Source organism: Fundulus heteroclitus, chromosome 14 (assembly GCF_011125445.2).
Source record: "Fundulus heteroclitus isolate FHET01 chromosome 14, MU-UCD_Fhet_4.1, whole genome shotgun sequence".
Classification (NCBI taxonomy): Eukaryota; Metazoa; Chordata; class Actinopteri; order Cyprinodontiformes; family Fundulidae; genus Fundulus; species Fundulus heteroclitus.
The window spans coordinates 19618266-19642051 of NC_046374.1; the positions used below are offsets into that span (position 1 = coordinate 19618266).

General features: G+C 41.1%; 1 protein-coding gene across 22 annotated transcripts in view; it reads right to left on the reverse strand.

Moving 5' to 3' along the window:
- LOC105937280 (adhesion G protein-coupled receptor L3) overlaps window positions 1–23786 on the reverse strand; it is a 333177-nt gene that overhangs the window by 219545 nt on the left and 89846 nt on the right. For all 22 annotated transcript variants that reach the window (XM_036146482.1, XM_036146481.1, XM_036146486.1 and 19 more), the window contains one exon: window positions 23450–23682. In XM_036146482.1, the coding sequence (XP_036002375.1) occupies window positions 23450–23504 (55 nt within the window). In that variant the 5' untranslated portion in view covers window positions 23505–23682. The remainder of the gene's footprint in view (window positions 1–23449; window positions 23683–23786) is intronic.

A 23786-nucleotide genomic window follows, 5' to 3' on the forward strand; every position in this document is an offset into this window, starting at 1 on the left:
AAATAAGTCGAGACAGAATGAACAGGGGCTCCATATTCGCTACATTTGCTAGGCCAAGAAAATCAAACATGTTGAATATCCCTGATTTGAGGTCGGAACGGTCACGATCACTCAACATTATACTGAGAGCCAAAAATAATAATAATAATAATAATAATAATCGGAATAATGTTGGAAGGGAAAGAAGAGAAAGATCGGGGCATAAATTGGACAAATTATCCACAATTATGTTGTGTGAACCCGCCATTAGCTATAACCGGAACAGGATCAGAAATGGGTAAGTGTATGCCGTGACTCTTTCAGTTCACAGATATTTCTATTTTTGCTTAAATTAAAAAGTATATAATTACTGTTCAAATATATGTGACTAATTGCATTTTTTTTGCAAAGGTTAAAATTAATAAGATTTTTTGTTTTATTATATCCCGTAACACTTAACAGATAGTGTATCACTAGATACCTTTTTTTATTTTGTAGTACACCAAATCTTTTCAATGCAGCTACCTGTTACAAACATGCATCAATGGTAAAAAAAAAAAAAAAAAAAAAAAGGGGGGGGGGTTAATATTAGTAGTTTTTGTTTACAATGTAAAAAAAAGAAAAAAAAAAAATTAAGTTAATTCAGGTCATTAATTGACTGATTTGCTGTAGTCACTTGTTTAAAAAAGGACCGTATACCTTTATGTTGCACCTTAGGAAGCGCCATTCATTTTAACACTTCACCGGGCTTCTTTCATTGCCATGGCAACCGGCAGGTTTGTCGAAGGTCCTTTCAGATAAAATATAGCCCAGGCTGATGACAGAATACTTAGAAAATGTGTTCTCTTGTAATGAAATGGAAACCAGGCAATATCACCGCCTGAATGGATCCCTGGGGCTCGACTTATTATGGATAGATTAATAGAGCAAAATGCGGCGCGTAAATGGAGCTGAACTCCAACATACCGGCCACCAGGTTAGTGCCCACCACCCCGCCACCACCAGCTGTCACAACAAAAAACCCTTAATAACCTCTTGCTTTTGGCTAAAGCTGATTTGTGTGTCTGTTGAATGCGGAGATAAAAAAAAAAGAAAGAAAAGAAAGAAAAAGAAAGCATTTAATCTAAGTTGATCCAAATCAGTGGATAAAAAGTGAATACACCATTTACAATAGTCTGTAATTTGTTGCAGCTTGATAAAACAAAAACAAAGAGAAAGATGGCAAACATTTAAATGAGAGACCATATTGCCTGTTGATGAAATCCACTTTAGAGCAGGATGAAATTTTTGGACCTATTTAAATTTTCTTTGCCGGTTGGAGGCAAGGATCTTTCAATTTCTCACCATTTGTGGACTGAGACAGAAAACCGGAGCCCTCCCTCTGTCACAGCATCCTTGTGTGAACTTGTTTGCATTCTGTTTAATCAAAAGTTTCCTGGTACGAACACCGCGGCGCTTTGTCTTGCATCGGGCTGATTTGTTTTCCGCGTTCAGAAATAGACCAAAGCAAATTCTCTGGCTCGCATTCCTGCGATTGCAATTTTTAATTTAGCTATGGCAGTGTAATATCTGAGGGCAAAAGGCATGAATTAATACCAATTAAAACCCAGTGCTGTAGCGTTTACATACATAACAAAGAACAAGAAGTTATTTAAAGGACATAATTAAAATGTAATGCCATGCATATTGCATAAATCAGTTATGTTTTTGGTTAAAAGCAGACACCTCATTTTCCTCCATTATTAGTGCCACTGGATTAACATTTATGTTGTAAAGGGTTGGGGGAAAATGTGATGTTTCTCTGGCAAATACAGCCCACAACACAGCACCAGTTTCTAAACAAATCACTGATATGGACAGACATATAATCGGGGATAAATTGTGTGGCATCGGTTTTCATATTGGAGTAAAACAAAAACTGTAAACTTGTTTTGAATCTGAAACGGTTGACTTTAGCTCTTTACGTTAATGAGGCCATTCCAACAAATGAATATGCTTCAATCTAAACCTTCCCATCTTGTCTTATTACAAGGTGAAGTTCCACGTCACGCTTTTTCTTAAACAGGTTTTTTCTTCTTGCATTGCCCTTTATTGAGTCCCAGCCATTTCACCATCAACTCTACGCAACATTCCTGTCCATGCTGAAGAAAAGCAACCCCACCTTATGATCCTGCCACCACCATATCTCCATATTAGGGATATTGTGTTCGGGGTGGTGTGTGGTTTTCTGCCACTTGTAGTGCTTCACATGTAACACCTCAGAGGTTTTAAGTATCTTCGTACAAATATGTTGTTACCTTACTCAAGTAGAAATTTTGGTTATTTATACTTTACAGGGGTAGTAGTTTTTAACCTACTTTTTACTTCTACTCCTTACATTCTCATGCAATTATCTGTCCTTTTTACTCCTTATATTTTGAAAATAGTCTCATTACTTCTATTTTATTTCAGCTTGTTTTCATTCTGGCTTGTCAAAAAATAAATATTCAGATAAATGGTGCTACCCGAACAGTGATTTTCACTGTGGTTGGAGGCAGTACTGAACCAACGTAGAAGAAAAACATAGCAATTTTAGAATTTTGCTATTTTCATTTTAAAGTGCATTTAATGGCTAAGTGCATCAATGAGGTGCGGGAGGTCTAAGCTTTAGTCCTTATTGCCATATTTTTTTTACTTTAGTTACTTTTACTTTAACACTTTAAGTAGTTTTGAAGCTGTTATAATTTTACTTGAGTAAAACGTTTGAGTTGGTACTTAGAAGTATTTTTAATCCCCAGTATCTATACTTCTACTTGAGTAATAGATGTGAATACTGTTGACACCACTTAACAGCTACAGTCCCATACAAACAAAGCACTTTCTTCTACATGTTTGCTTTGTTGCTTTTTCATGGGACTTTTTCACAGCTTCCCTACAGTAATGCTTTTCTTGTTGGCCACTTTTCCTTGAAGACTGGATTTGTTGAATGCAAACTAAGCTTCAAGGGCTATTGTTTACAGCCTAATCCTACTTCAAACTGAATTTTATTTAGGGGTAAGATGGTAAAGAGGGCTGGACAGTAAAGCACGCCAGATTTTCATTTGTAAAAAGAAAAACCTATACACATTTAATAAAATAGTCTTTCCACTTTACAATTTTGTTGCACTTTGCGTTGGTCCATGACATAAAATCCCAAGAAAATACATTAATATTTGTGGCTGTAACATGATTTGATGTGAAGTTAATACCCTTTGACCAAAGGATTGTAAGGTACTGTAATAGAGGATAAAGAGGATGCTATATGTCTGTATTTTAAAGCAAATAAAGGTATGTTTTAAAGGTATCTGAGTGAGTAAAAATGCAGAACGAGAGTGAACGGAAGCAGGTGGGTGTGGGGGGCTTGCCCTATATTCTGTAAGACATCAGCGGCTGGTGAAATTTGATCCACTGGATGGCAAGAGCAGATTAAGGGCTGTACTTAATAGCAGCTGGCTTCTTTTGTTTATCTCCCTTGTCATTTGTTAATTCTTATATGCGTGCCTCTGCCTGCAAACCGCAATACATTACTAGCCGGGAGCTTTTCCTTCAAGAATATTGCTGTCTTGCGAATAAGTACAGAGTTATGACGTCAAGGCTGACCGTTTTCAAATCAAAACCTTCATGCTTACTATGAACCCCCCCCCCCCCACCCACCCATCCACCCACCCCTCCCTTGCACTGATTTAATCTTCTGTCCTTTTATTTTGCAGTGTGTCCAGAAGGAGAGTACACAGGCTTTCAGTGGGGTCATATAGCCTAAAGAGCTTATGGCCTGACGCTGTGGGGAAGCTAGCACTGACGCGCAGAGGTAGAAGACAAAGATGAGAGGGAGAGAGGACATGTGGATGACTGTTGTTAAAGTTGATTTGGGAATAAAAATAAAGAGCTAATGAAGGGGAGAAAAAAAGGAGATAAAAATATGAGAACAAAAAGAAGGAAAAAAAGAACAAAAAGGAGGGGAAAAAACAAGAATGTGTGCTGGAGGTGGATGCTAATAAGCGGTTTCCTCCACCACCCACTGAGCATGAAGCAATCCTATTCCACATGTGTGCAATGAAGACATCGCTGCAGAAAATTAGCCTGGGTGGCTACGCTGCATCCGAGACGCATGGCCGCGACGATCTGCTTTGATCGTCCTTTCTTGTGATTCCGGGATGACAGGTATCCGACATTGGGGTTATTGTGCAGAAATAATGAGCGCTGAATATGTATGAAGGAGCGTGTACATGGTTGTGAGGCATTGAGTCAACTGGCGACAACCCTTTGCTTGTGGCGCGTTGGGCATCTGACAGCCAGCAGAAGATCCACAGCAGTAGCAAATGTGGATTTTGGGGGCTGAACGAGTCACGTGCCCCTTAATGCAACCAGATGTGGAGTTTATGTCCTGCGACGGAGAGGAAGGCTGCAACCTCAGACCCTCAGATTATTTATTTGGACTTTATTATCCAACAGCTGTTATGCATCCAATCAGCTGCCGGTCTAAGATCTTGAGTTTAATCCCAAACTCATCAAACTGATCAGTGAGATGCACGTTGCTATGCTAGTTAGGTAGCTTCGCTTTTAGCATACAAAATATGCGTCTCAACATACTACCAGGCCTCTTGGGTAGGAGCGTAAAAAAAACCCTGCCTTCAAAACAAAAACCTGTAGATTTCCTAGGACATGAACAATAACCTCAAAGAGGTAGTCTTTATACCTGCTCATGAAATGTAAACGTTTCTCAGGAAAGGCACTAAGTTTACACTTCTTAACTCAATGTGGGTGTAAATTCTAAATACACAATGCAGGTAACAAGAATAATCCAAAAATACTGCACTTCCTTTGTGATAAAATCAGAACAGTGAATATGTGTCAGCAGCAGCATACTGAACATGATATGCCGCAGGGTCCTCCCCAGAGGATGGAAAAAGGGTGCAGCACCGTTATACTGATATACTGAATCTAGGGTATTAGTTTCCTATTTACCCAGATCGGTGTCCTCAAATATTTTGAAATTATATCAAAATATCATTGTTTTCCAGCGAAATAGTCATCTTAGTCAGAGTACTGTCATCTTGTGATATTTTAAAGCGAGACTTGCTTCTCATTGGTCGGTTGTTCTGTGACGCTTTCAAAATAAGCGCAGGAAATCTAAGCCCTGGAAACCTTGCCGCAGGCAAACCTTTAAAGAGCCTTTTTCGCGGGTGAATTTCATAAAAAAAAAACTTTCCATGACTTCCTGTTCATTGAAACAGGAAGAATCATGACAAAAACGCAAGCGCTACACAAAGCCCAATGTTCAGAGGGCAATCTCTGCATTTTTTGTTGACCAGAAAAATTTGTCAAAGTGCGGGGCTCTGCAGTGAACGGCCCATCTGGGGAGAGGGGATGACTACAACTTCTCATTGTAGTTATGATTACATTAAAGTAGCAGTACATGATGTAGAAAGTGGTTTAGGACAGAGCTGGTGGGACTGGTCACCCATATGGATGCTTTAGTAAGAATAAACAGCAGTAGTTTGTTAGGCTAGACCATATGAAGGCAAACATTATGCGTTTGCTTGCAAATGTTACCTTTCTACTAGTATTTGTACATATTGTTAGCATTTCATTTCACCTTAAGAAGAACTTGGTGTTGGATATTTTCTTATGTATCTTAAGTTGTATATTTAGAGTGGACTGAAAGCTTAAGTTGCTGGAAATGGCCTCCATTTGTACCTAAAACGGTGAAAATGTTCACAGCCCCTCCTCTATACTCTTTCTGGGGAGAACCCTGTGCCGTATTACGTGCTTCCACAGCAGTAGTAGCACTGGACTGTTGAAGTCCTTCAAGCCTAAGCTTTCTTCTGCCACGCTGCAGTTCTCTTCCCAATCAGCGGGGGTCATAGCTGACATAAATAACACAGCACCAGAGCAGGAATGACAGCAGGAGAAGGAGGCCTGCATTTGGGCTTTCTTCTGAGTGGATTGGCTTTTAAACATATGAACATTCAGAAACAAATGCGTCAAGATTTCTTCCAAAAACGGCATCAAATCATGGCCGTTTTAAAGCGGATGACGTGATCCATCTCAGACTCGTCTCTGCGTTGGTTCAAATATGGTCATTTGTTAAATCCCTCTTCTAAACAAGTGAAACATCCATTCAGTTAGACGTGATTCATCATGTCAGCTTCAATTTACTTTGGTTGTGTTATATGTTTTGGTTTAAAGCTTTGTCCTGCCTTCCTGGGAGATTTTGGAGAGTCCAATAGATAAATATTACAAACTGTTATATACATGTTCCGCCACTCCTGTATTTTTCTTTTCTATTATAATGACTCCATAGCGTCTAATACCCAACATAGATGAAGACATAAATGGTCTTTTTTAAGCAGGAACTTTCAGGAAGGACAAATAAATGTTCTTGAAAAAACATTATTTTTGCGGAAAAGATCAAAATTCTTAATTTGAATGTGTACTAGAAATTAGGGTGAATTTGGCATGGAACCTGATTGTAGTCCTGGGGGCCTAGATCCTCCTAAATCTGCCCATGCTCCTCTCATCTCATCTCACTCTTATGTAAAACAAGCAAGCAAACAAAAAAAAAAAAACAATCTTATGGCTGTGTGTATGATTTTTATGCCTATCAATGTATTTTCTTTGAAGTACTGTGCAGAAAACTTTGAAAAAATCCCTGATTAAAACATACTTTGAATGTAAGGAGCCTAATTTTCCCCACAGTCTTTTGAAATGGTGCTGATCAAAAGTTAACTGGTCATTCTTAAGGTGTTTTCTATATTTTGGTTGCTTTTTTTATTTAAAATGTCTTTCTTTCCGCCTGATCAAACCAGTATATCAAATAGAAAGCATTTGCAAAGTTTACAGCAAATACATACTTAGACATCACCCTGTTTGTGTTAAAGAAGACTATTGTATCTCTGCTGATCTGCGTTGAGAAACAAATGAACTTAAGTCTTCTTTATGTATTTTTCTAGTAATGTATTTTATCGCTTACAATGTGATTTAAAGGAAAAATGCGTTACATTTTATCCAACACGTTTAATGCAACAGCGACAATACCCCCCTGAAGAAGCCCGTTTTAACTTGAACTAACCAAATTTGCGAACGATTAAAAGGTGCTCCTGGCCCCATGGGGGTTGTTTCTTATGAGATACGAGTCAGTGGGGAGATTAGGATTTAAATCATAAGCAGCCGGTTTATAGGGGTGGTCCCTGTGATCCTCACCACTAAATACCCTCCATTGTGTTCCCAGAGCTAACGTGCAGCTGAGAAACATCTGCAGAGGGCCAATAAAAGCGGCATGGCATATTGCGCGATGCCTCCGCCTGCTGTGGAGTGATATCGCTCCCTGCGCGTCTCCCGTTTCAGCCCTCTCCCAGGTCCATCTCGAGGAGGAGAAAGGACTCTATTATCACTGGGAAAGAGGATACCCCCTTTAACCCTCCCCGCCACACCCCGGCCGCCTCTTTCCGCCAACAAATGAGGGGGCAGTGATCAGGAAGACGGCGTGCGAGTACGAGATAATATATGTGCGGCGAGTGGGAGTGCACCGCTGGGGAATGTGCACCTGCAATTTTGCCTCGTTTGACACAGTTGGTCTTTTGTAGGGTCCCAGCTGCAGGGAGTCGTCCGAGAGAAGTTATGGCCCCGGCACCTCTTCCCGAACCTTCCCAAAAATACATCTCTGACATGGTATTCTGCATCCCGATAGATGATATGCCCATTTACAATCATGAAACATCACACTTAAGACTATGTAACGCCACCTTACATGTCCCACTGCTATGGAGCTATTAGAGACGAACAAAGCTCGTAACAAGATGCTCTGTAACAAACAGGTGTAAAGGCACTTGTAGGCTTACGACACCACCTTCAGGAATGAGAATCTATAAAAAGGAAGAAAACAAAGACAGAAAAAAGGAACAACAACGATGTAATCGCTTAGAAGAAAAACACTCAAAAGGCCTTAAAATGATTTCTTATCTCATTTAAATAGTGCCGTTCTATTACCATTGTTCCACTATATCAAGAGTTTACCTGCTTCCGATTAAACTACACATTTGGCTAGTTCTCTCATGCCTTCCCCTTTCTCTGTCACTGGAAAAAGATTTCCAGTTTGTGGTTCTACTTAGCGTGAAATTGAAAGGGAAAGGCAAAAAACCCAAAAACTTGACATTTTTTCAAATCATTGTTTTCCTGCCCTTAAATCTGACCAAATATTTCACAATTAATTCACTAGAATATTTTTCTTGGAAGTCAATGTCATGCTAATGATATGCAAAAACATATTTTTTTTATTTCATACATTATTTTGCATAAACGTAGGCCAGCATTAGATTCTCGGGGTATGATGACCTGCAAATAAACATCAAAGTTTTTTCCGTATTTACACAATAATCTAAAATGAAAATATTCAATGTGTTCTAAGTGCTCTTATTTCCAACAAATCGCAACAATTACTCCCACTGCCTTAATTAATCGCACCGTCTATGTCAGTTATGCAGTGTTATATAAATTTGGATAGATCAACCCAAGAAATATATAAAATAGACAAACTAAACCTAGTTGTACGGAAATTAGTTTTAATTATTTTTTTCTGGTATATCCTGCAGTCATAACTTACCAACTGCAGTTTTAAGACAGCAAAACTTCAAAGTCAAGGAGGTGCTCCTTCAATTTCAATCATATTTTTTATTTATTTATTTATTTTCAAACCAGTGGAAATATTTCCAAACAGCCAAATTAGTTTTGTTACAAAAGGGAAAATACATAGCGGCATAGTAACAAAAAGGTTCTGCTATCTGAATGGTAGTGTAGTAGTGTGAATAGAACAGAATAGAAAAATCCTTTAAAGTCCCACAGTGAGAAAACTCAGTGCAACAACAAGTGGGGGAAGGGCAGCGATGCATGACCGATGCAGCCGGAGCAAATATGGCACCGTCTCATTTAATGGACAAATTCAATGTTTATTTTAGGGGTTTTGAAACAGTAACCTTTTCAAAAACGTTATATGTTGACCCATCGTTTATTATGACAAGGTCATCAATCAGACACAAACACTATATTTGAAAAGATTCGATCCAACTGAACAAAAAAACTTCAGAAGATGGAAGATAAGGCAAAGAAAATCCAGCTGTTGAGCCCTTTCCTGAGTCTTATTCCCTGACCTCAGCAGCTACAAGAACTCATACGCCAGATAAAGCTGGAACGACATGTGCCTTCTTTGTATCAACCAGAAACACGCTTAGAGAGGGTCAGGAGGTACGTCGAGGCGTATGTTTGGTCTGGATGCCTGTGATTCGTGACCTAAAGGGATGACTCCTTCCACTGTTAATAGCCGCGGTACACGACTGAGGCCAAGCTGTGACCCCCGTCTGAGCCCTGATGCTGGCCGTCCGCAGAGGATTGGAGGGAAATTTGTGTTTCTCTCCGCGCGTGGGAGGGTTCGAGAAGAGGAAGATAAATGAACGGAGTGTGCGAGTGCATGGCTGCATGTGTTGTTTGCGTGGCACAAGAACACCCCCGACACAAACTGCAGAGTATCCGACGTGGAGCGGTGGAATCGTTCTCGACCTTGGCATCCTTCCAAGCAGCGGGGCCAACACCGAACATCTACCATTACTCTCGGGCTATCCATTTCTCCCTCTCTCCTTCCTTTTATTTTAATGAGAGCACAATTAATAAGGAAATGGACCAGCTTCCCCAAGGAGGCTAGTTCCTCCACAATGGATGCCTTCTTTTGTCAATGGCTGTATTGAGTTGCTCCGGTAGGCCACTGGGCCACGTGAAGGCCATCTCTGGTGTCGCCCCACCCACCCTCCACACTACTTCCCCTCCTGAGCTCCATCCCCTTCGCTCATCTCTTCCAGGTCTCGTGGGCTAACTGTGCCAGTGTATCATCCCCCCCACACACACACACCACCATCACCACCACTCTTCCATTCGATTTTCCTTCAATTCACAAACTTCCCAACTCCTAATATTGATTCTCTCGGGCAGAATCACCAGTTACAGTGCATGCTCGGCTTATTCAGTGATAACACTGTGGGAAGACAGAACAAGGTCCCACACCATCTTGCTCGTAATTGGGCTGCTTCATCTGAGGCACAACTTAGGTTCAAGGGGGGGTAAAAAAAATTATATCCGATCTTTGTTTGCACATTAAAAATTCACACCGATTGCTCCTGTGCCGCATAAGGAAAGAAAGAGATCAAAAGGAACAGAAGCTAATTAATCCTTTACACAGTTTTGTTTTTCAATTACTTCCTTTGTTGGAGAAATAAAGGTGCTGTTGCTTCATGAAATCCTCGGATGCACAAAGGAGGACACCTGCACTTTTGTTTTTCTGTCTGCGAGTTGCTCCCGATTGCCCTCAGGAGGCCAAACAACGACTGAAATGCCTCATAACCTGCAAAATACAAGATAAGCAACGAGATTTCCTGAAAACAAGAACTAAAACCTAATTTAGCTGTGTACCCCATCTGCCAATTCTACCTTTCGAAAATGTAAATGAGCTGGTCATTACTGGGTTTTAAAAGGGTCCAAATCCAACCTTAAGTGTACAAAGACACAACAGATTCAACACCATCATAGGTTAGTAACTACTAAACTGTTTAGTAAAAACTAAACTGGAAAAAATAAAAGTTTGTGTAAAATCTAAGCAAACCCTTACTGCTTCAAAAGTATTTAAGGAGGAAAGTACCACATTGGTGCTGCTAAAAAATATATATGCATTTCAGTAACTGAAGCTCGGCCGCAGACCAGAGGTGAGTCCACAATGCCAAGATGTTATTGTGTTTGCCTGTTTGAGATGGTCACTAATTTTCAAAATCAGACAAGTGCAATGCTCTAAAACATTGCAAAAGACCCAAGAACTCCATTTCAGACTCCACTGGACCAGTTGGGATCTTAAATGCTAAACTTCATAAGAAGGATTAGAAAATTAACTGAAAAGTGTAACCCTTTTGGAAAGGCCTCCTCTCTCTAATAATAGTATGTCTGCATGGCTTTCATTTCCATAGTTGCATCTTACTGCAACACAAGAACAAATGCAACATCCCTTGGACAGCTAAGACAAATGAAGCTGCTGGTCTTTCTTTGCAGCTACATAACTTGGCCACCATGCAGGCCCCAAGTCATCCATTAACTCCTCTGTGTGCTAAAGTGTTCTTGAATGAAACACCGGTGATGTCCACCAGCAAATCAACAACATCACAGAAATCATAGAATCAGGGTGTGTCGGGACAGTAAAATATCAATGAACCACAAACAAAAGCATTGTTGTAAATATAATTGAGCAAAATGTCTATATGCAATGATGTAGACTCAGAGTAATGCAGAAATGAGTTGTGTTTATGCGTAGTGGTGGGGGAGCTACAGTTTTTCCTTTTATTCAAAGACTGCACCATATTTATGTTGACCGGGAGGTGTAATTATTTCCATTTTATTAATATAAAGAGCTAGTGTATCTGAGGCCAGTCAAGGGGAGAAGGTCAATGCTTTTTTTTGTCTTTAACATGTTGCATTAGTTAAAGTAGACCTTCACAAGACCTGAGAGAGCAAGTCTCCAACCACACAACCAATGCTGAAAAAACAAGCACAAGCTGGAAAAAAAAATCACAAGCTGATCAATAATCTCCTTCATGTGGGAGCGAACCAGACAGAGTGAACCGCCTCAATTGAGACCTTTTGATTCAGAAAGGCATCATCTCTACCCGCAGATGGAAATCCCCAGCCTCTCTCTAAGGACGTTCATTTCAGCCACTTGTATGTGGGATTTGATTGTGTTGGTCACGTTCCGTACCACACGACCACAGGTGAAAATCGGACTGCAGATGGACCAGTAATTCAAGAGAAACTTCTCAGTTGAGCTTTTTCTTCACCATGACAATCAAGAGCATCCAAGTTACTATAGACAAAGTCCCAATGTTTTATTATCACTAAAGGCACCAAGAGACCTTGGTGCCTCCTTCCAGAGACTTCCTTCACTGAATCACCATCTTAATGCAATGTTAGGGTTTTAGTACCGCTGCGATCCTGGGAGCTTCGTTCTCTGTATCTTTGGCACCCTTTTAGGGACTCCTACAATTAATTGTTCTCCAGGGAGATGTATCAGACTAAGAGCGATTTATGAATCTTGATGATGGAAGGGCACATTTATTTGCAAACCACTGAGAGACAAAGGCAAGCTTTGTCTCTCACGAAGCTTGGCCTGGAGGGGGAGCTTGCTGATAAGTGCTGGTGGTTGAATCTTGGCTCCTGAGAGGACACTAGCGTCAGTACCAGAGCCGAACCAGCACCAACGCCACCCAACTGGCATGAACCCCACCCAACTCTTACCGATGACGGTGTGGGCCAAGAGGATGTCCCAACTCTAGTTAAGATTTTGCAACCGCAGATGACCATAGTGGTTTGCAGTTGTTGAGCTGAAAGAGCTGTAGTAAGTTACCGTCTATAAGTTTTAGAGTAACCTGATTTAGGCTAGGCTAATTGCTAGGCTAGTGAGCTTCCAGTGCTTGTGACCACTGTTCATTGAGAGTCTAGTCACTTATCGCCTCGCTGCGTGACGGCAGCTGAGTCGAAGTGTATAGCATTGTCTCACGTAGCGTGGTGGTGGCTAGAGGAAGGATAAATGCGTCTGAATTACGGGTGTGCTGCGGTTCACTGGCAGGGCTGCCAGAGCTGACAGTTTCCTGCCCAAACACAACGATACACCTGCCCACCTCAATGAAACCAGCCCCCGTCTCAACCTCTCTTGAAATACATTTAAAAAGCATAAAGCCATTACATGAATAATACAAGACACAAGACAGTTAAATAATCAACAATAATGAACTAATAATGAGTGCAAGGACACATTTTCTGATAACTATTTTAAATAAGATGAGTGGAAGGACAAGATTTTATGTTAGGGTGGGCGGGGTTGGCGCCCATGGTTCTGCAGCAAGCACCACTTGTGACTCCTGGGGCTTGACCTGAATAAGCAACAGGAAACACTCTTTGTGGCAGAAGATGGTGGTTCAAACGCACAATGATTCTGGGCAATATCATTTTCATTGTTTTTTTTTTATTATTAGTTAAGCATGACTGCATTAGTTTACTTCGAAAATCACTACTTTCGCATGGAAAGGCATGGAAATAACCTCTCTGTTGCTTTTGTTTTCTATGATATAAAATAAACTCGGAAATAGATTGCCAACGCTTAGACTATACGGCGGTAAAACCCAAATCAAAACTGAGGCTGATTAGAAATCCATCTAAATGGCTTTGAACTGTGGCGTGCCGTACTGCATTACGTAATCTCTTTTATTTCCCCGTCTAATCCAGGATGCTGAGATAACAGTTTCCAAGAGGAACCACCTCATATCACATACCGATCTATGGATGGATAAAACAGAAATTCCCACACATAAAACTATCTACAGATTAAATGATGTTATTAGTAACACATGTTTTGATAGGAAGAGATTCTAATCGGACTAATTAGTCAAATGTATACAGTGCTGCCCCGAGGCGTGTTTTAATGATGGCTTGTTTTAGAAGGGCTTCATTATGTGGGTGGCTGGGGCAGCCTCACCATGCTTCACTGTGCGTAGGAGAGGGGGCGCCGATTCTTCCATGTCGACAGATTTACACACAAAGCCCTGTAGTGTCTAATATCCCAACATGTTATGTTTTTTTTTTTTTTCCTGTTCAGTGGCGGCCACAGTTCTGTCATTAAAATGCTAATCTGACGCATATGAAAATGCTTTTACAGGTGAGGGATAGGTGACAGAATGTGGCTCTAGGAGAAAGGGGGGGGTGGGGGTGGAGAAAAGAAACCCATTTTGCACAAAGTAGAGGTAACTGTATTGTCTCTCTGCATGGTCTCTGTTTGCCCTTCGTGCTCTTCGCAGTCCGCCCACACCCAAAATTAGCGGCCGACCCCTGCTGATATGCCATGTGGGAAACCCTGTGGTTCGGTACGCCCTGCATTTTTTTTTTTTTTTTTTTTTTTATCTTTCAGCCTCTATGAGGAAGCTCATCTGCAGGGTTACTTTGCATTTCTCTCCCCTGTCTTTCCCGACACAACAGTCGCACACACGACACACACACACACACACACAACACACATACACTCTCGCATTATGCAGCCTAATGTAAACTAACATCCACTGCCACTTGACCTTGCTGTCGATATCTGTCCTCATTAAACACTGTTTGGGCAGCTGCGGGTCCACTTTAAATGGCATCATTCAGCGCTTACCAAATTATACCTTGTGCATCCGCCATCCGGCCCCAATTCATTTATTTAGAAGATATACAGAGGTGGCGGCGGGGGCACCTATAAAACACGCAGGGGTATTTAACCCCACCTCCACCAGCCTTAATCTCGCTGCCATTCATTCCTCTTGATTTGCGTGTCCTGACAGCCATTTGGCATTGTGGAGCGGTCACGATTGATGCCGTGGGCAGCAAAAGGCCATTGTTTTATTCCCCATATCAAGCAGGTATTGATTTTTTACTCATTACGGAGGGGCATAAAACGAGGAAGGGCTCTTTCAAGCCAAATGTCACCGAAAATATATGACGGAAAGTGAAGGCGGCCTAATAAATATTTAAAAAAAACAAAACTGACAGGCAGCCAAGTTTTGTTTTAATAATGTGAGACTTTTATAGAATAATTTGCATTCAGAATGGGTATTTTTTTTTTCTTTTTGGTGGCTGTAAAGACAATCTTTAAGTGTTGGTTAAGAAATAGCTCATTTTTCCAACATTACCTGCAACACAATTAGGTACTTTTAGGAAGATCTGTGTGGTTTATTATCCTTTCTCAGGAAATAGAGGGAATAACCCCTAAGGTCGTTGGGAATACATGGAAACCCAAGTCCTAAATTACTGAGGCAACAACTTTAGTTATAATTATGTTTGGCTTTAAAGTGAGGTTCAAAATAAATATATTTTTGAAACTGTATTTGTTAGATCCCATTTTTTTTTTACCCCTTTCAGAAAAAAAAAAACAAGTTTAATATTGATATTGTCCTTGTAACATAATGCCTTTGCTCACCATCCCCAATATGTTTATTACAACACATGGTGTCATCATTTTGAGCCAAGGAGGATCAGGACTTTTGTGGTCTTGCAATTTATTACATCAGGAATTCATTCAACGCTCCAAAATGGCCTTTGAAGCGCCCCATGTGCTCTTCCAAAGCTCGTACTCTCACAGGAATCCAACACGTTCGTCTTTTCAATGATCCTTACATTTACAGCCTCACGTTTTTGGGATTTCAAAGCCACAATCTCGGTCCGCTTTTAAACATATGTAAACAGAAAACGTCCCAGATGACTTATGGCCGACGCTTCAGCCACGGATCATCCTGGTCATCTTACCCAGTAGTGAGGCCCTTAAGGCTTATTGGAAGCAGCAAAAAAACTAAGGAAAGGCAAGTGGATGGAGGCAGCAATAACCAACGAAATAACCAACAGAGAGATGGACAGAACAATGGATTGGTGTGTGGGTGGGTGGATAAACGAATAAACAGACAACTGGGCAGACGGATGGATAAATGTGTCACAGAAAACCCAGATAACTACGTCTAAAATGTTAAACTTCAGACCGGATTGGGTAGATGGAGAACAAGATGACGCTACGATCAGTGTGGATCTCCTTTAACACCGACATAAATGTTCTGACCGGAACCCTATTCCGGGAAATTCATTATCTTGACAGTGGGACAGGAGATGAGCCGTCAGAACACAAATTCGCGGCCATGCTTTTCCAGATCTACAAAGATATTTGGCCTAATCCGTTCGGCATGAAGCCTGCCGTCTTGCAAAATAAGACTCCGAAGACTCCGAGAAGAATAAACAGAGGAATGAAGCAGGAGTTGTAGCCTGAGATTTATGGCGCCGATCCGGGCGGCGGTGTCAGGCCCGTTTCCTGGTCTCGTTTTGTAGCTCTGCCTCCCACTCACGCTACAGATCAAAATATACAACACCTGCTGTCTTGTTTCTGAAGATCTGACTGCAGAAGATTTATGCTGTTTACTTTTAACCAAAGAGAAAACAGTGCGACTGTAATCATCCCCTCGCTTCAACTCGACAAAACACACACAAACACACACACGCACAGAGGGTTGGAAGTTATTTTCTATATCTGACATCTCTTTCTAATGCATATATAATTTAGCCTGCCCCGGAGTGCCGTATCTGCCCGTCGCAAACGAGTGATTGGCATCCGCCCACTCCAAAGCCTACTTATTTTTCAGGGCTTTTAAGAGGCGTCTTGCAGTCAAAACAAAACACTACACGCCTCGGCGGACTCTACAAAGAACTTTTAGCCGCTTTGAAATATGAGCTCAAATAAATCATTTGTTTAATTAATTAAGCAAATTAGGCAAATCCAGGGATGCCTTGGCGGATGGAGCCGGAGCCCTGGCACTGGGAGATTAATTAAGTGGATCGGGTGCGGGAAGAGCGAGCCTGACGTTGAAGTTAAATGTGCTTGTTTAGTGACATGCAGCTAACCTTGGCTTAAATGTGTTAACACTTGAGTCGGAGCAAAGGAGGCGGTTTGGAGGTCTTTGTGTAACGCCTTTAGTGCAACACAAAAATACAGGCAAAATGTGGGAATTATTCGACTCTTGAGTCAGAACAAGGGTACGTAAGGGCATGGCGTTCCTACATGTTTTGTTTTTCTGGTTAATAACCCATACTTGCCCAGAATCACATTAATACATTTCTTTGGTGACTTTAGGCACATTTGGCAGAGCTTCTCTAATGCTTATGCTTTAAAATATGCAAAAAAACAGAGAGAGTCCGGGAAAAATTGGGAGATTAGAGTGACAAAGGACATCCACCCGGCCATCCATCCATCCATCCATCCATCCATCCATCCATCCATCCATCCATCCATAAATGGATGACCAGACGACCAAATGGCCGGTGGACGTAGAGAGAGATCCAGGAACAGATAAATGAAGTTACAGAGTGCCGAATGAATAGATAAATGTTTGCAACCATAAAAGAATACGACTAAATTTTTTCCATACTGTTTATTTTCTTCCGGAAAATAACAAAATCAAATTCACTAGTTTTTCAAACCCCCCCCCCCCCCACCCCAAACAGCCATGTGTAACCAAACCGATTTACCTGACACTGCTCTGTGATCTGCAACAGCGCATTGATGCTCACACGGAGGCAGATGTGTCAGGCAAACATCTGCCTCGTTCGTTTTATCCATCGCTCATTTCATAGCGGCCCTCCCTCCCCCGAGCCGTATGGTATCTGCTTCCAGGCTTGATGTATGCACTCGTATCTGACCGTGAAAAAAAAATAAAATAAAAATGTACGGCAGGCTTCACACTCACGTCTCTTGCACTGTTTCTCGAGCCGTCATCCATTACAGCGGCCGCATCTCCCGGCTCCGTAGGGCGGTATTAAGCGGAATGAATATAAAATCCTTCCCGGAGCATTTTGCATGCGAAGAACCACATGATTAATGTGCTGCTCAGGCGTTGCCGCACTCTTCGAGGCAACGCCGTTTCTGTTGTTATTCAATGCAAGCCAAACAATGACGACGGCGCCTTTTACTTATTTTTCGACTCACTGACAACTTCTGTGATGGAACTTTTTTATTAATCTTGCCAAGACTGTTCCAGACAACACGGATCGCAAGGAAGCACATAACGCGGGCAAAGACAGACAACACCTACCAACTCTTAAGGATGCGTCATTACGCCATTAAGGATTAAGCTGCTGCGACACGTGTTCAGAAAACATTCTCTCCCTGCGAATTGGGTGCATTTGTTGATTTAGAAATCAAGACCGCTGGTTCAGGCAGAGCTGCGACCTTTAACTTCCCCGGCACACACACGCACGTGTGGGCATTTCCGCACGCAAGTCGCGGTTCGTAAAAGTCAATGTTGGCGTATGTGTGAAACGCAGCTGGTTTCTGTTTGACAGCAGCCATATACAGACAAAGGAGACTGTAGAGATAACAAAAAAATGGGCCACCGTCCCCTAGACTTCACATCTCCAAACAACTCTCAAACACACGATGACACTGCGATGAATAGTCCCGCTAAAGCTTCCCCAGCTGCAACACACTTCACTGGAAACATCTGGCCTCGTCTGCTAACAGCAGAATGGGGGGGGGGCTGGGAATTGAATCGCTTTGCCTACAAAATATTTCAATTATTTACAATGTGTCAAGCAATTTTATCTTGAGCAAGTCATTCGGATCGGGTTTCTTGCATCCGTGCATCCAGAGAACGCAAAAGCAAAAATTGGATGTCCCCATTTCTTAACATAAAGCTGACAGATAGTCCAAGAAAACCTAGGAAACGATTGTTGCACATTTCTGTCAGTTTATAAGAGATAATGCATGTGTGCGTTTATCCTGGAGGCTTCTGCAATCCACAGCTTTAGAAATCTACTTCTGGTTTTGGGAAGTACTACCTAGTCAAGAGTTTAAAATTGTTATCCTAGCTAACCTTTGTGTTAGTTACAACGCATCCCTAAAATGTGATTTTGCTTCATTGTCAGCGTAAAGATAGCGCTAACATACCCTTTTATCCTGTGACTATCCCAATTCCCAATAAAAAGAGAAGTTGTGCCGATTACCTTTAGGGTTGCAAATTGTGTGTGCAATTAGGGAAGTAAGGACACATCCACTAAAGTATTTTCCCATTTGAGGTTGGGCTGAAATGTGCAAAATTACACTTTCTACTCGTCAAGTGAACTTGCTGCAACAGGTTTTTCCACAGCTGGTAAGTTTCAGTCAGCTTCCTCAGATGCTCGAGGCCCTTTCCGATAAGCTGAGGCTGACTGTCTTACATTCGCATGTCCATCCCATTCAACATTGACACGCACGTTTCTAATCAGGACAGGCTTTAAAGCTTTCCCTCTGATGGCGGTGATGGACACCGCACTCCCCTGGGTTAAATGTGAACATATGGTTTTAAAAATAATAGGATGAGAAATGCAGTTTTGTATGGACCTTTTCACGTCGGCACGCATCAATGTCAAATTTATCAAATAAAGCGCAAAGAGGTCCAAAATATTTTACTTAATATGACAAACTGCTTTCCCTTATCTAAGTTTTTTTATGTAAAAAGTATTAAGATGACTACTAGTACTATGACTACTATGCTCCACTTATCTGGAACAAACTTCCAGAAAACTGTAAAAGTGCGGAAAGCCTGAGTTCCTTTAAATCGAGATTAAAAACACATTTGTTTAGAATTGCCTTTGAATGTTCAAATTAAACGGTTTTACTGTTTTTAAATGTTCTTTTTTTCTACATTCTATCCCTACTTGCTTTTATTCCTATATTTTAATCATGTAAAGCACTTTGCATTGTCTCTGTTCTGAATTGTGCTATATAAATAAATTTGCCTTGCCTTGCCTAGTAAAGGCCAAGGTTATGGTTCTGAATCTGCTATATTAGTGTTACTGTAAAGCTAGATATAAATCAAGAGTTTTTTTTAACATGTCTCATACGATTTCTGTTTGTCTTAAAAGAGCACCTTCTATTAGTGGAAAGATTATTTCTATACTGAATTCGCTTTTTTATGTCTGTTCTTGGGATTTTACATTGAAATTGCCATTTGGTCCATGTCTGCGCTTCACATCAAAATGTACTTTTGTTAGAGCCAAAAACAGGAAGCGCCAAGCGCTCAACTAACGGAGTTCAGCTCAGATTTGCATAACAGCAGAGTTTTTAGCAGCACTTAATCTAAGGTGGAGAAAGATCAACCAATAGGGATTTTTCACCAAAGCATATCAGGTACATAGACCAAGTTATTTTCATAGACCAAGACTGTTAATCTTTCCTCTGCCCCCACAGAGTACCATCATTTTCTCTTTAAACTTTATGCTCCTATGGGCTCAGGGTGCTGGGTAGAACATCTGACCATTTTTTTTTTTTTTGTCTGGATGCTCTCCATTTATGTATAATTTGCGATTGTTGCTGCACTTAGTATGTGTTATCTCTTGTTTTTATTTCGGCTCCACCTGGCCCATTGACCCTGGATTAAGATGCTTTCTCCGGGCGAAGTCATCAACCTTAACCGACATGCACTCTTTGTTTTGCACTGTTTTGAATTTCTAAACTTAGTGCTCAAAACATTTCTCAACAGTGCTCGGTCTCCTTTTGTTCACCCCGAACCCTGATGAGAGCAGTTCTTTGTTCTGCCACAGCAGAGCCTTGCTGCTACAGAAACCCCATTCTCTTATTCAGAAGTAGAAACAGAACAATCTCTTTGCGAATGATTTATTGCCTCCGAATTTGCCTCTTACTGCTATCAAGGCATAAAAAGGTTGGAGTTTTTTAAGCTATGCTTTAAGCATAGCTTAAAACTAAAAAGTTTTAAGCTATGCTTTAAAAACTGCTACGTTTTTTTTTTTTTTTTTCCAGGATACTGTTCCTGCGGATTTGTTTCCTGTAGATAAGATGTCCGAAAAAGTGCTGGAGAGATTTACTGTGAAGCACAGATGCCCTTCCCCCACCTGTTGCTGAGCCCTGCCGCTCACAGTGGCTGGAAGAAAACAAACATGCTTTTCCCTCGTTTACAGGAAAGACAAAGTTGTTTGAAAGTATTTTGTGAGACATACAGCATGTTTGAGGGTGAGTGGTGGCCTAGTGGTTGGAGCAGGATGCCTGCGTACTGGAGAGGTCAGACAGGCTGCCACTCTGGGGCTAAATGAGTGCCACCAATTACGCTTAAGGCAACACTGTTTTGGTTCATGCATGTTAAACAGCAGATTGAAGGCTGGCTATTTGAGCAGAAAGCCCGACTTATTAAAGGCAAAAACATTTATGCACAACATATTCTATATTCATTGATAACATTTTCATACGACAATCAAAATAACAATAAACTTGATAAAATTGAATTATGTAACATTGTTACACTATGTTTTATCATTTAAGCACCAAGTGGAATAATTTTTGCCTTCCTGTTTTGAACAAAAGTACATTATTACTTTGTGCAAATACTGTGTTATTCTTGGTCTTTTCCTTCAGAGTGATTATTGCACAACAGGGGAAAAGTGCATAATTGTCCCAACACAGAAATCTTTTTCAGATCTTTCCAACCATTCATAAAAAAGAAACTTTTTTGATTTAAATCGTGAAAACCTTGGTACAATCTCTCCTTCCTGGCATGTCAGGAACACTCCCATCGCTACTGTTTCCAGTAGCGATGGGAGTGTTACAGATATTACCACTCTGACAGGAGGAGTGTGCATCTGTTAATCAATCTCTAGTCTGCAAAAAAAAAAAAAAAACAAGAGTCAGAATGCTGGGAGTCAGGGTTAAATGAGGAAGCCGGTTAGTATCACCATTGTTTCTCAATAGTTGCCGCCGCTGACGGCTCTCACTCGATTACAGAACTGTGACCGTCCCACTTTACTCAGAACCGGGAGTTCAAGTCAGAGTTATAAACAGCAATTTCTTATCACCGGGGAATTCTTATTTTACATGCAAGTGTCTAAGTGCCTCATGCGCCCTACTAGTGTTAAAGTCCAACACTTTTTTTTACTCAACAGCAATCTCTAAAGAGATGCACGACAAAGTGCTGACTTGACCTTTTTTTTTTATTAGGCAATAACGAAAAACTAGTGATGCCAGAGAGCCTTGCTATCATTATCAATGGATAGTGAACCCAGTCGCCACCACCCTTAAGAGGCAAAATAACAATTCCATTAGGGTGATATTTCCCATTAATGGTTTCAGACGTTGCAAATTACCATTTCTGCTGGCTGTTGCCGCCCCACATACACACACACTGATCTACACTGTAGCCACAGAAACATCCCTGAACCCTTAGACCAACTCCATTTAGTTCTTCAAATCCAGATCTAAATGAATTCAATTAACATTCTGCACAAAGATGAACAAAAAAGGCTTTAGAGCTACGGCGCTTTCTGTGTACAGAGACGTGGTATAAGTGAGTGTTTCAAAAGTAATATTCACATTTTTACGCTTGGAAGGAGAAACAATGTTGTTTTTTCCTTCTCTCACCATCTGGAATCTTTCTAAGCATACACAGGGACTTGTACACATTTTGTCCCATTAAAACCACAACCTATAGTTTAAATCATTGGGATCTTATGTGAGAGACCAACACAAAGTCATGCATAATCGGGAGGTGGAAAGAAAATGATTACGAATCAGTAATCTGAAAAGTGCGGCATGCATTTATAATAAGCCCTCCTGAATAAATACTTTGTAGGAACCACCTTTGGCTGCAAATACCGCTTTAAGTCTTCGGGAGAATGCATCAAATGGTTTTGCACATTTAGAAACAGACATGTTGGCCCATCCGCTCTTTGAAGCATTCCCCCAGGATGATGCTCTCAACACCGTGTTTTACTGTGCATGGTGTGTTAAAGGGACTGGACAATGCTGGTTTCCCACCACAGTACGGGATTTGCAAGCAGATCACAAAATTCAAATTTGGTATCATCTGACCAGAGCGCATTCTCTGTCATGTGAACAAAATAATCTACAGTCTCAGCTGCAAATCTCTGTAGCTCCTCCAGAGTTACCCTGAGCCTCTTGGCTGCTTCTCAAGTTAATGCTCTCCTTGTCCGGTCCGTTTAGTTGGACGGACATTTCTTGACAGGTATGGGGTTGTATCGTACTCTTGCAATAATCAGATAATGGATCTGAAGGATGGCTAAAGTTTGAGATATTGTTCAATAAACTGACTCTGCTTTAATCTTCTCCACAACTCCTTCCTTGACCTGTTTGCCATGTAATTTTTATCATGATGCCATTTGTTCACTAATATTCTGTGAGGGCCTTCACATAACAGCTGGATTGACTGTATTTATTAATCACATGACTTTTGAAAGCATCCGGTTGCACCAATTTTCATTTCAGGACACTAAAATAAAAGTGCTCACCAGAAATGCAAGTCACACTTTTCTGATTTGTATTTACAAAACATGTCAAAAGCATGTATAATTTTTTTCCCTTTCTACTTCCCAAGTACACAGTACTTTGTTTCCATCTCTCATGTAAAATATCAATAAAGCACATTAAAGTTGCAAAGCAGCATAATTTTTTTGTCTCTTACTGGAATCTTGAAACTTTTTAAATGTCTACCATGCAAAGTTAAAGCAGAAGTGCCATTTTTATGAATGTAGGAGACATGCCCAGATTTAAAAAAAACCACGCCGAAGAAATTCACAGAGTTGGGGGGGGGGGAGACAGTGGAAAAGATATGCAAAAACATTTTAGAAAGTTAAAAAAGGGGGGGGGGAAACTCCTAATTAGTCAGGGATTGACTTGAAAACGCGGCAGACAAAAGCAGAGTCTTTTACTCCAGATGACTGACGGAATTTGGCACTTGCAGAGCGAAAAGATTATTCTGATACGGCTTCAAACCGTGGCCAATCAAAGACAAAAGCGAGGCTATTTTTTTTTCTTGCTCACATGCGCGCACAGAGACAAACGCTGGATTAAAGAAGACAGGCTCACCCAGTGCGGCTGGTGCGAAAAGGCTGGCGAGGACTAGCAGGCGTGCGGTCCACATGGCCTCCTTCTCTCACCACCCGCTGCTCAGAGTCCCAGATGAGCTCAGTGCTAAGTCTTCCCCTGGCAAGTGCCTCAATTGGTTGCTTCCTCTATGGCACGGCTCCCTCCACTGCGCCGCTCCTCCCGAAAGGCCAAAATATCTTCTTTATCTGATCCCAGATGTTTTGCCACTAAATCTGTGAAAGGAAGAAAAAAAAGGAGATAAACAGAAAGCTATACAGGACACACTTTGCAAACCTTTTGATTCATTGGGAAACAATGGGAGCGTTGTCGTTTCCAG